This window comes from Cyphellophora europaea (genome assembly GCF_000365145.1).
Source record: "Cyphellophora europaea CBS 101466 unplaced genomic scaffold supercont1.5, whole genome shotgun sequence".
In the NCBI taxonomy this organism is placed as follows: Eukaryota; Fungi; Ascomycota; class Eurotiomycetes; order Chaetothyriales; family Cyphellophoraceae; genus Cyphellophora; species Cyphellophora europaea.
In genome coordinates this window covers 1,813,615-1,825,380 of record NW_008481811.1, presented here as the reverse complement: position 1 = coordinate 1,825,380, position 11,766 = coordinate 1,813,615, and the positions used below count along the sequence as shown (strand labels likewise).

Sequence of the window (11,766 nt, the reverse complement as noted above, 5' to 3'; positions counted from 1 at the left end):
GTTGCACAACACCAACACCCGCATTCCTCATCATCCTCCCTTCGCACACGATAATGGCACCCAGGACTTAGCTTCAATTCTATAGTGCCCTGCCAGTTTCTTGCTCGCACATACCCAATCGGGAGCGGTCAATGTCCACCATCAAACCGCTGGCCCCAGGCCAAGCTCTCTGGAGGACGTCTAGTTTTGGCCTCTCCGCAAGCTGCCCCGACTGAGCGGAGCCTGTATTGTCTCGTCACTTGAGTATGTCTCGGTGCTGGCCTCCGAATCTCGGTCTGCAGCGTCTGACGATGTCATATAACATCGCAGAACCTCGGCAAGGTCCTTGCCGCTAGCAGCATCGCCATGCAGCGAGAAGCCACCAGTATTTTTGAAAGTGTTGTTCCGAAACAAATGTTTCTTCGCCTTCTCGCCCAAATCCCCCACATTGCCGTATACATCAAAGTGGTTGTTGTTCGTGAAATCGTTGTCCACGGTTGCGTGGCCACAATTCCTTCCAACCGGCTCAATCGGCCGCTTGATATCATCTTTCGGAGACGGCTTACCAGCGGTCTTTGCCTGTGTCTTGGGGGGTGGAGTAGCATGGCTCGTGGAACCACGATCGCCTGAGCGACCGCGAGCGGGCTCTTCCGTCATGGTCGCTTTGGGTGTCGGCTTACGCTGAGCAGTCGATCGTGAGCCGCTCATAGTGATGCGAATTTGCACCTTCTCGAGGTTTTCGATCAGGAATCTCAGGTCATCGATGAAGCCGTCAAATTTGGACTTGTCGTGGATGGCCCACAGGGTGCGCTTGCCGATTAAGGACCACCTGGACAGCCTGATAAGTTGCGCTGGCTCACCGATAGCAGCAGCGCTCTCCTGTTTTTGGAGCGATCGTATTGATGGTATTTTGACCCTGCGAGCACTCGACTTGTACTTCTCAGCCAAAATTGTTGCATTACGGAAGATGTCTTTGATGCCGTTGAGGCTGCGAGCGATAACGTGCTGCTCGTCAGGCCAGTTCTGGCGAAGTGCGGGGTGTTCACATCCTGGCAGATCAACGCTGAGCACCCCTCCCCAATGTGACAATCGAGCCTGGAGCAGGTCGAGCTTGGTGCATGCCAATTGGTAGTCGCTAGCATAATTCCTGCCCAATTCGAAGCAATCAAACAGCTCGACGCAGGTCTGGAACAGCGCTGCCAGGCCTATCGTTCCTACGACCAGGCCCGTTACTTCCGCCATAGCATGAATCTGCTAGGTACTACCGGGCCCGTAAGTGGGAGTTTGGGAGACCGGAGCCCCAGTGCTCACTACTGCTTTATACCTGTATCGAATTCGTGCTTAGCTCTTCTCAACCTGTGACACGCTGGTCGCCAGCGGAGCCTAATGTGCGCCTCGCCGGTGTAACTTTGGCGTTAGGGTGCATGTCCATGGAGGTCATCCTGCAGGTCAGACGTGGTGCATGCCTTCGCGACCGGTGTGGTCTGGATTGATTGGAGGCTGGTCACATGTTACAATCGGGACTGTTCAGGCTACGCACTGTCCCAGCCCCAGGACTGCGCTGGCTCCAGTCTCTTCAAGTCTGCTTCCAGGGTAGTCCATGAAGGGGTACAAAGTCTATGGTGCTATAGCGGCATGCCTGGAGTGGATGTTACGCAGTACGAAGAATTCGAACGGGTCAGCAGCACATTGGTGAGGCAAGCACCGCATATCGACTCCTCTCACGACCCCGCCCCAGTCCTCCACATAACGAATTACTACAACGGCCACTTCTATAAGAATCTGACCATCACCAGCTCCGACGGAGCGCACAATACGTTTGGTGACTTGGGGAGAATGTGTAAGTTATCATCACTTCGTTCTTATTTTCGCGAACGGCGGCGGGGGCCTCCGACCAGTATGGACATGCGCCCGGACATTGAGATCGTGTTCCTGATAATGCATCACACAGCCAATCGCCCCCAGTCTAGGGTCAACGGTCATAAAACGAAAGCACCGTCCATTCGATCTTCTGCTCTCGAGCCAGCGGCACCAGAATTGAGATCCGTGCCTAGCGCAAGAATCGAGCCTGACAGTATGGAAGGGTCCGATGAAGATACATCATACGATAAGCGCGAGTTAGGGTGGTTCGAACCGGGTCGCTTGTTCAAGGTATCGAAAGAAGGAGACCCGCTCCATCTCAAACAATTCATACTTTTGGGTACTAGGAACAGCGAAGGACCTTGCTTATCAGTCGTCACTTACGATGACGGCGATCCAAAGCTCAGCACTGGCAACTTCTTTAGATCGCACGTCCAGGTGAAGGAACATGAAGAAGAGAACGGTAGCGAGATTTCCGACTCGCGACGCCGGATAGTCCACCTGGACGAATATGAGCAGCGGGAAGTGGTCGACAACACCTACATTGTGCTGGACTATTCCATCAGCATTCCTTTCGAAGGCTTAAGATGTCAAGATCGTGGCGAGCTTGCCCGTGGCTGTTTGAGAGACGTGCGAAAGTACTATGTGGAGTGGTTGAAGTACTACTGGGAGATGGACTGAGAGTTTGATTTAGGCGACTACAAGAAAACGCCTACTTACTGTGCGATAGATTGCCCCTACCGAGACGAGGAAAAGAGACTTGGGTCAGTCTTATGATGGCATACTTAACAAAGAACGATCAGCAAGCTGTGTCACGCCGACCGTGGTACGCTCAAGAGAAGTTCGAACTCGACGTGAATGTAGTGGTCTGGTGGTCAGGACATACCAGAAGAAGGCAAGAATTCGCGACGCGCACTCAGCACACATGTGACACTGGCAACGGCAATCATTCTGGCTCTGGTATACTTGGGTTTCAATCGGTCGCAATCCGCAACAATGCTCTCTCACAAGCTTCTCGAACTGCGATGGAAAGCCGACATCCGGGGGGAAGAGACCACATCGCCCCCGATCCTCTCCATCTGTTCAGAGTCTCAATCAAGGCGCGCGCGACGAAGCCACGACATCACATGTGCACACACGAAAGATTCAAGTCGCCCGTCGCACATCTACCAACCCTTCCAATACTGGACTCGGGCGATGCCAGTATGACTCTACTGAGTTGCGACATGGACAAGATATACGCCTAATTCGCGTAATATTTATCCAGCCTATCTTTTCAGGCTATGCCAATCAAATTTGGGGAGCTACATCAATGATAGGTCTGTCGACCGGAATGCTCGTCTCGGTCGGCGCCCAATATACGATGAGGCAAACTCATGTAAGGTCGAGTTACATGATTCAGGAGTCTTAGATCCTTCTGGAGTGTTGAATATCAGAAAATTGGGTCGTTTGTTGGTGGACTTTTGTGCAGCGGCATGAGATTATATCGTACAGGGGGTGCCATGGGGGCCTGCTCTGCAAATGTGCTATGGTACTTGGCGACTGCATGAGAAACTTGAGCTGGACTCGGAATGTGCACAGTACCGTGTCTAGTCTATCCCAGAGTCGGTTCTCCGACTATACTGTAGGAGTATTACCATTTGTTGTTGGCTCTCTCCACGAGGCACGTCTGATGGTACAAGTGGTTGACCTCTGTTGATCTACCTATGTAGCCTTTCACTCCATAACGCTTCACAAGTATATTCTAACGATGTTGCTTGTCGTGCCACTAACCGGCGCCTACTTCTGATGAGTTCCTAGGTGGAATTATACCTCATAACAGTGTAGCGTACAGCGTCTACACCACGATCAAGTTTGTATTGGTGCGCCTACAGTAGTAGAGAGCTTTACGCATAGAACTATACTGATACAACATCTGGACTAGATTATCAGTCCTTGAGGACTAGCTTAGATGCCAGCTTTATACAGCCTTGACAGGTATTTGAATTTCCCCTTTCTTCCCCCTAGCTTAGTCTCTCGAAATAGATCAGCTGGAGTTAGTTGTTCTCTTGGCCAGGTTCATGGTGCATTGATTAATGCTGCTATCGGATCTCCTGTCAGGTAGCCCCAGATCATGGCGGGGCCTGCCCCAGAATGCTTGGGCGTCGGGGTCCGCTGCAGGGTGGCTGTTGGGGAAACTTCCAGGCCCCGCTTCTTCCCCAATCATCCACCGAAGGGCTGGCATGGAGACAGACATGAAGCTGATGGGGATAGCTTTACACTTGAGTCTTTTCATTGTAGCGCGTTCCCGATGGCTATGGACAACGGTCAGTTTAGATGACTGCGAAGTCTGCTGAGATGCTAAAGCACCTCGGATGATGAACACCTCGATCCGTGTGCCCGGTCAAACATGACGAACATCGCTGGCGCCGCAAGGTCGAGATCCTACATCTGTGAGCGCTGTGGCCGAGCCTTCTCTCGCTCGGAGCATCTCAATCGCCACGTTCTAGCGCATGATAAGCGGAAGCCGTTCCGATGTAGTGGATGTGGCACCAGCTACGGCCGTGCAGACGTCCTCCATCGCCATACCAAAAAGTGCCCCGACCATCTCAGACAGGTAGCCGCAAAACACAGCGACTTGCTTGAGCATGACCAAAGTGACAATCAGACTGGCGTCAGTCGAGGGTATGGTTCAAATGACCTCCACCAGCATGGCATGGCTCTGGACGCCGGAACAGCGCAACAGTCCGTAAATTATTCAGACTTCGCCTTCGACAATGATATGTTTCTCGAGGACACCTTGTTATTCCAATTCAATTACAACCATTCCGGGCTGACCATCCCGTCGACACCAAACCAGCCAAGTACGTCCCTGCCGATGATACCGGAGAGCAGCATCAATCCACTCCAGTTAGCCACCCCCGAATCCGTGTCTGATGTCCGCTCGGTAACGGCAGTCCACAACGCCCTTCAGATTACGCTCGATGAACTCCAAATCTTCCACAGCAGTATCAACGAAGCCGACCCCGGTGGAGTGCTCAAGCAGTTCAGACGGCCGAGCTTGTCGCGCACGTTACGATGCCTAATTGCATACTATCAGCACTTCGACCTCCACACCCCCATTGTCCACTTCGCTTCTCTCAAGATCTCTGACGCTCACCCCGCCTTGATCCTCATCATGCTTGCGATAGGGGCGGTGCACCTGTCGGAGCAGAAGTTTGCAGAGTCGGCCTATGAGGCATCGTGTCTGCTTCTTGCTCAGCACGAGACGCAGGCCATTCAGGCCCACGACACTGGCTTCCATTTGTGGTACGCTCAGGCCGCGGTGCTTTGCGCACAGTTTGGCGCGTGTACAGGTGACCCCCATCTGTTTCATCGGGCCCAAAGCCATCTTTTCGCCGTCCAGAATATTGTTTACCGAGGTCTCCCCGAAATCGAAGAGCGACGAAAGATATCCGTGGACAGCTGGGCAACATGGATCTTCGCAGAATCCTGCAGCCGCGTTATTTCTTGGATGTTCATCGTCTCAGCCATGTGTTTGGCCCTGGATCCTTCCGCTGTCACGATCCTGCCACCTATGCCTTGCTCTATGCCGCCACCATCAGACGAGTCTGCGTGGCATGCAGTGTCAGAGCCTGAATGGCGCTTCGCACTTCAGATGAATCCTCCAATCGGCAATGTTGACTTATGGACGCTTACCATTTCTGTCATGGTTGGTGAAACGCCTGAAAATTGCGGTCCTATCAGTGCTTTTGCCCTGCTGGCAATCATGGGCGCTATACTGGCCACAATTTGTACCAAGCAACGACTCAGTATGGACATCTACGACCCGTTCAATGGAGAGCGCAAGAGGATGGAAAAAGCCATTGCAACCTGGGAGGGTCTATGGCGCCGTCATCCACGAGCCGAGCGTAACATGACCAGGCTAGACCATCCTCTTCTGAATGATTGTCTATCCCTTCTTGGGTCGTCATACTACCATCTGTATCTCGGCCAGGAATTGGACACACTCAAAAAGATAGCCAACAACCCTCGCAGCGGACTCTCCCTACCACCCTGCCAGAACAGAAGCCGTGCTCTCAAAGTCATCAAGTTTGCGGCAAATTCGTGGTTGGTCCGCGCCAAGCTGGGCATCACTTATCTGAACAAGACGGGTGGGCTCGAGCTTGGATCACAGGCGTTTATCACGGCCTACGAGAGTGCCCTCATACTGGCCTGGTGGTTGAACTGTCGCGGACAGGGCCAAGAACGGGGTGAAGAAGAAACATCGAGTACAGAGGATGACCGTGCCGCTGCAGCGGTCGTGCAAAGACTTTTTGATGATATACTGAACGAGCTCGATGAACAGGGCGTGTCCTATGATGAGTCAGGAAACCCCGTCCTCAGCCCCGTCGATTTCTACCTGTCCGTGCTTGATGGTCGGGTTTGGCGGTGTGCCACGATCATGGATAAGCGTCTTCGAGACTTTGCTTCTGTTCTCAAACAATCAAATTAACTTGTTAAGGGACACCAATTGGGAGCACTGCCTGGGGAGATAGGCCTCGTATACCATCGATCACTTGCTACATCAAAGTCACATGAAGTTTCGAAAGTGTCGCAAAAACTGTTCTCATTCGCTTGGAGAAGTTTTCCACTTGCCGACCGTAATAGTCGCTTCGACCAGCTGGACCTCAAACTCGACTACCAACAGACTTGTGCTTGACCCGCAAACCCAGCCTTTTCATGCGCATTGCATTCACAGACCGTTCCAGGCCACTCTTCGGCGGTTCTTCTTTGACCGGCAATGCACCTATTTCGCTTATTACTGCTCTACTCCAAATCCGGGGTTGCTGCCATCCCCTTTGTGGGGTGTGGGGAAGATACCAGACACCAAGTTGTGGCATGCCCCAACTTTTGGAGCTCGGATGTTATTATGCTGGGTTGAATCCACTATGCGGCCCCCGGGCCCTGCAGAAGTATCAGCAGGCACTTGCAGATTTTCCCCTTCGCTTCGGCATTTCTGATCAAGAGAGTGCTCACTTCTCTCATCTTCTGTCGCTGGACTCGCTACTAGGCTCTCTGCGAACAGTTGCGATGAATCACCCCAACGACAAAGCTGAGGAGAGCCGTGTCGAGCATGCCGACATGGGCACTCGTGAAGCTGACAGCGACCCTGCTGCGCCAACTCTGAAGATCACCCGAGATGGGTACTGGGAAAACAAGAAGGGTATCCTCATGTGCCTCATCGTCAGTTTGGCCTTCTTCGAGTTCGGTCTTGACCAGGCAAGTAGCCTCTTCCTACTCCTACGAAAAAACGGTATCTAACACCTTCCCAGGGAATGGTCAATGGCTTCCAGGCCATGCCAGGTTTCTTGCATGACTTCGGCTATCAAGACCCTCACCTGCCAGGAGGTTATGGTATCTCTACTACTGTACAACAACTCGTAAGTGCTTTCATCCTCTCCCTTTCCCACGACCTGGCTGACACAAGCAGATATCTTCGCTCGTCTCTGCGGGAATGTTTGTGTCAACCTTCCTAGCCGGCTGGATCTGCAACAAGACCGGACGTCGAGGCGGTATCTGGTCCGGCATTGCTCTTATGATCTTGAGTGTCACGATCCAGATTGCCGTCATCAACAAGGGAGCTCTGTACGCTGGTCGTCTCATCCTAGGGTTCTCTAATGGTTTACTCATGGTCTGTGCTCAACTCTACATGCAAGAAACTGTCCCAGCAAATCTGAGATCCTTGAGCTACACATTCTACCAGTTCTGGATCAGTTTCGGCGCTCTGCTCGGAGTCATCGTCAACAATGAAACCGCCAAGCGCCTCGACCGGTCATCATACCGCATCCCACTGGGTGTCCTTTACATCGTGCCTATTCTGCTTGGCATAGCACTCATCTTCATGCCCGACACTCCCCGCTACTACGCCTCCAAGGGCAAGCTCACGCAGGCCGAGCGCGCCCTCCGCTTCCACCGCGACTCCTGCTTCACCGACCTCCAAATCAAAGAGGAATTGGCCGAGATCAACCACACCATCGAGGCCGACAAGGCCATGACCAGCACCGTCGGCTACATGGAGATGTTCTACAAGCCCAACATCAAACGCACCCTGACATCTCTGGGCGTGGCGCTGTTCTCTGCCGCCAACGGTGTGCCCTTCATCACTCAGTACGGCATCTACTTCTTCATGCTCTCGGGCGACCACAACCCGTTTCAGACCGGCGTCATCCTGCAGTGCGTTGGCTTGATTGGCGCCATGTTGACTCCGTTCTTCACGGGCCGCGTCGGCAAGCGCATCATTCTCATGGTCGGCGGCTTCCTGCAGGCCTTGTGCATGATGGGCGTCGGCATCTCGTACTCGGTCCGCGGCATCGATGCCGTCAGCGGCAAAGTCATCATCGCCATGGCCAGCATTTTCCTCTTCGTGGCGTCCGCGTCGACCTCGCCTTACTCCTGGCAGGTGGCGGGCGAGATCCCCAGCCAGCGTCTTCGAGGCCATACACTTGGTTTCGCATCTTCCGTTACCTATCTTTGCGGCTGGTCCATCACCTTTACCATCCCGTACTTCATCAACCCGACTGAGCTCAATTGGGTAAGTAATACCCGGATATTGGTGTCTTTGTTCACTACTGACCTGTCTCAGGGCGCTCAATACGGCTATATCTGGTTTGTCGGCAATCTCCTGATTTGCGTCTATACCTTCTTCGTCATTCCCGAGACGAACAAGCGGACGCTCGAGGAGATCGACGAGTGCTATAACGACAAGGTGCCGATCCGCAAGTTTCCGCAGCATGAGTGTGTGTCGACTATGAACTCACGTAGGGAGGTTGTGAGGAATAAGGAGGTGGAGTAGTGATCAGGGTTTTAGTCGAATTGATGGGTCATCAGGAGCTCGAGACAAATTGCCTGACCATGTGGGACACGCTTGGGTGGCAGAAAGGGTGGCTTTTCAAACCCTTCGTTGATGCTTCATGGATAATAGTATTGACACATAACGATATCATCACGTGCTACATCAGTCCGCGTCTGTCTGTTGCGTGTTGTCAAACAGTTGAGTACTGAACACTCTTCCTGACATGCCCCGGAGCATGTCGGTCTTCAACGTTGAATGTTTCGATCAAGCTGATACCTTGATCAAGGCCAGGTTCATGGGGGGTTGAAGAACATCTGATACGAGTAGCATGCCTCGGCACATATCGTTTTCGTCGATCGCAAGAAAGACCGTGCTAGCGGCATAAGGAGACAATCAACCACATTTCGGCTTCGATATAGAATTGATGCGTCCGATGCGATTGGCAGCGACAGCAAGACTTTGATCAGGTACGCAGAGGTATTCACGTACTTGTCTCCATATCCAACACCAGCTTCCCCGGCTCTCCCTGATGATAGTCCTCGACCAACTCATTCAACTTCTCAAACGGATACCTCTTGATCTTCGCCCTAACACCATGCTCGACACAAAAGGCAAACATCTCCGCCATCGCCCGATTACTCCCAATCAGGCTCCCCTCGACACTCACCCGCCTAATGACCAAATCAAACGGATTCAAGCGAAACCCCGCAGGCGGGAAACTCAACACCATCATCTTCCCGCCATTCCTCACTAACCCAACCGCATAATCCCACGCCTCCTGACTCTCCGCCAACAACACCACGGCATCCAAGCCCATCTCCTCAAAAAACACCCTCCCATCCTCCCTCCCTATCTCCCTCCTCACCCCCTCCGCCCCCCTCTCCCTAACATCCACCACCTCCGCCCCGGTCCCCAACCCCCTCGCCAACCCCAGCGCCCTTTTCCCCATATCAAACCCATGCACCCTCAACCCCATCTTCACCGCAAACTGCAACCCCAAGTGGCCCAACCCACCGCCACAGCCCACGACCCCGACCCTGTCCCCCTTCCGCAGTCCCAGTTTCCTCAGCGCCACGAAAATCGTCAGGCCCGCACACATCAGCGGCGCCACCTCACACGGCGCCAACACTTCGGGCACCCGCGCCACCTGCCGCGCGTCCACCACCGCATACTCGGCAAACCCGCCGGGCCGGTCCACGCCCAACCCCGCCCCCGAGGCGGGACAGTAGACGCTGAAGCCCGCCGGGTCGGGCGAGACGGCGCTGTCGGCGCGGCATTCAAGGCAGGCGCCGCAGACGTGGTTGCCGCGGCCGGGGACGGCGACGGTGTCGCCCAGCTGCAGCTGCAGCTGCAGGCCATCGCGCGTTTCCTCTGCTGGAGCGACTGCGGCATCGGCGGGGTTGTCGGGGTCACGGAAGAAAGCGACGACCCTGCCGACGAATTCGTGGCAGCCGATGTGCGGGAGAGCAGGTTGGGGCGGGACGGCGCCGGCGGCGACGAGGGCGTCGGTGTGGCAGTAGGAGCAGGCGAGGACGCGGATGAGGATGTCGTGGGGAAGGATGGGGTGGGGGGTGGGTTGCGAGGGGGTGAGAGTGTAGGGCGTGTTGAAGGCGGTGAGGTGCCAGGCGCGCATGGTGGGGGGGATTGGTGGGTGTGGTGGTGAGGCGGGCATGGCTGGAGGGGCTCTGGGGGGGCGGGAAGTGTGTGTGTCCTGCTGCTGCTGCTGCGTTGAGGCGTGCCTGGGTTGGTGGGAGTGATGTGTCGTCTGCTTTTGAGTTGGAGCGAGAGACAAAGAGCGCTTGGCTTCTGGCAGCGCCTGTCTATGGTCTTCAGGGGAGTATACGGCGAGGATGTCGTTTATCGGGCAGGCCGATCGCTCACTATCACGCGTCGTACACTTAACAGACTGAGGGTGACTTCCCGCCAGAGGGACGTTGGGAGACGAATATCAAGGCTCTCTTCACCGTCTCCTTTATGTGGCTTCATAACAAGATGTTAACCTTAGTACTCACGGTCCTGGTTTTCTGTCCAACAAGCAACACGATCTTCCAAGCAGATGACCCCGACAGAGGGGGTTGCGGAGAGACGCATCCGACTTAGCATCCTTTTCGGGAGTTGGGGTAGGTGGAGTAGCTGCAAGTTCGTATTGTATGTGTGGGGCAAAACGAGGCGTCCATGCGAGTTGGGCTGGAGGACGAGAGATCATCTCCCCACACTGACCTTCATTGTAGCAAAAGAGGAAGGGAGAAGTCGGGCGAAGCTCTTGCAGACTTCTGATTGTAGGTCACACATTGAGGAGATCATGCATACATTCTGTGGACGACTTGTGGCCCAGGCTTCTTGATGACTGAATACTAGTTCACCAGGTTAGGACCATGCCTCAAAACATCAGCCCACACGATCCACGGTGCGCTGCCAAGGGTGATAATAGCTCGACTATCCGTCATATTGGCTGCTCGAAACGAGCTGGAAGGAGCTAGAGTTCCGCTATGGAGACGCTGGCTCTAGTCGAGCATCGATGAAACCCGTGGAGGACGAATGAAAGACGCTTATGCCTTTCTCAGCTTAGAAAGCATCCCCAATTGCATCATCCGATGACCTCCTGCTGATGAGGTGCCGGATGGGCCGTCTGGTTTGTCGACCGTCAAGCACGTCTGCAGAAGGAGAAAAGACAGGTGCATCTCCTTGTGCACGTTGAGCCGCCAGCGCTTGGAAGAATGCATCTAGTTGTTTGGAAACGTCGCTGGAGGATATTGCTGCCCTGCGTTAGTATACGTCCTAGGGAGTTCGAATCTGAATGGATGTATGTACCATTCACTTTGGCAGATTGTGGCATACCGATCTTGAAGCCATGCTTCTCAGCCGCGAGTCGCAAATCTTCAAAGGTGAGCGTCGAGCCCTTTACGTCGAAAGTGGGTCTCTCCACCGGTGATGTGTAATGGGTTCTGCTGTCTCTTTCTGCTGGTCTCGACTGCTTAGACTGTGTTTGCTGGCACTCGTCAGATGCTGCCTCTGGCCAGGAGCTCCTGCTTGTTCTGAGAGGTGGAGAGCTTTGATTGGCAGCAGATGGCATGTTGCATGAATCGGTGGTTTTGCTACGGACCGCTGCTGTC

The 11,766-nt window shown here is 54.1% G+C and overlaps 5 protein-coding genes across 5 annotated transcripts; 3 read left to right on the top strand and 2 right to left on the bottom strand.

Annotated features, from left to right (window-relative positions):
* Positions 1–180: 180 nt before the first annotated feature.
* HMPREF1541_05974 (uncharacterized protein) lies at positions 181–1,221 on the bottom strand (the record flags this gene model as incomplete). The annotated part of the gene is made up of 1 exon (XM_008720311.1): positions 181–1,221. One exon carries the CDS (start codon positions 1,219–1,221, stop codon positions 181–183), a length of 1,041 nt encoding a protein of 346 aa, XP_008718533.1.
* A 393-nt stretch (positions 1,222–1,614) lies between these two features.
* HMPREF1541_05973 (uncharacterized protein) lies at positions 1,615–2,520 on the top strand (the record flags this gene model as incomplete). The annotated part of the gene is made up of 1 exon (XM_008720310.1): positions 1,615–2,520. The coding sequence occupies one exon, from the start codon at positions 1,615–1,617 to the stop codon at positions 2,518–2,520; it is 906 nt and encodes a 301-aa protein (XP_008718532.1).
* Positions 2,521–4,228: 1,708 nt separating this feature from the next.
* On the top strand, positions 4,229–6,313 carry HMPREF1541_05972 (uncharacterized protein; the record flags this gene model as incomplete). Its single annotated transcript, XM_008720309.1, has 1 exon — positions 4,229–6,313. The coding sequence occupies one exon, from the start codon at positions 4,229–4,231 to the stop codon at positions 6,311–6,313; it is 2,085 nt and encodes a 694-aa protein (XP_008718531.1).
* A 578-nt stretch (positions 6,314–6,891) lies between these two features.
* Positions 6,892–8,653, top strand: HMPREF1541_05971 (uncharacterized protein; the record flags this gene model as incomplete). Its single annotated transcript, XM_008720308.1, has 4 exons — positions 6,892–7,044; positions 7,134–7,241; positions 7,292–8,392; positions 8,444–8,653. The coding sequence occupies 4 exons, from the start codon at positions 6,892–6,894 to the stop codon at positions 8,651–8,653; spliced, it is 1,572 nt and encodes a 523-aa protein (XP_008718530.1).
* A 481-nt stretch (positions 8,654–9,134) lies between these two features.
* Positions 9,135–10,286, bottom strand: HMPREF1541_05970 (uncharacterized protein; the record flags this gene model as incomplete). Its single annotated transcript, XM_008720307.1, has 1 exon — positions 9,135–10,286. One exon carries the CDS (start codon positions 10,284–10,286, stop codon positions 9,135–9,137), a length of 1,152 nt encoding a protein of 383 aa, XP_008718529.1.
* Between the last annotated feature and the right edge of the window lie 1,480 nt (positions 10,287–11,766).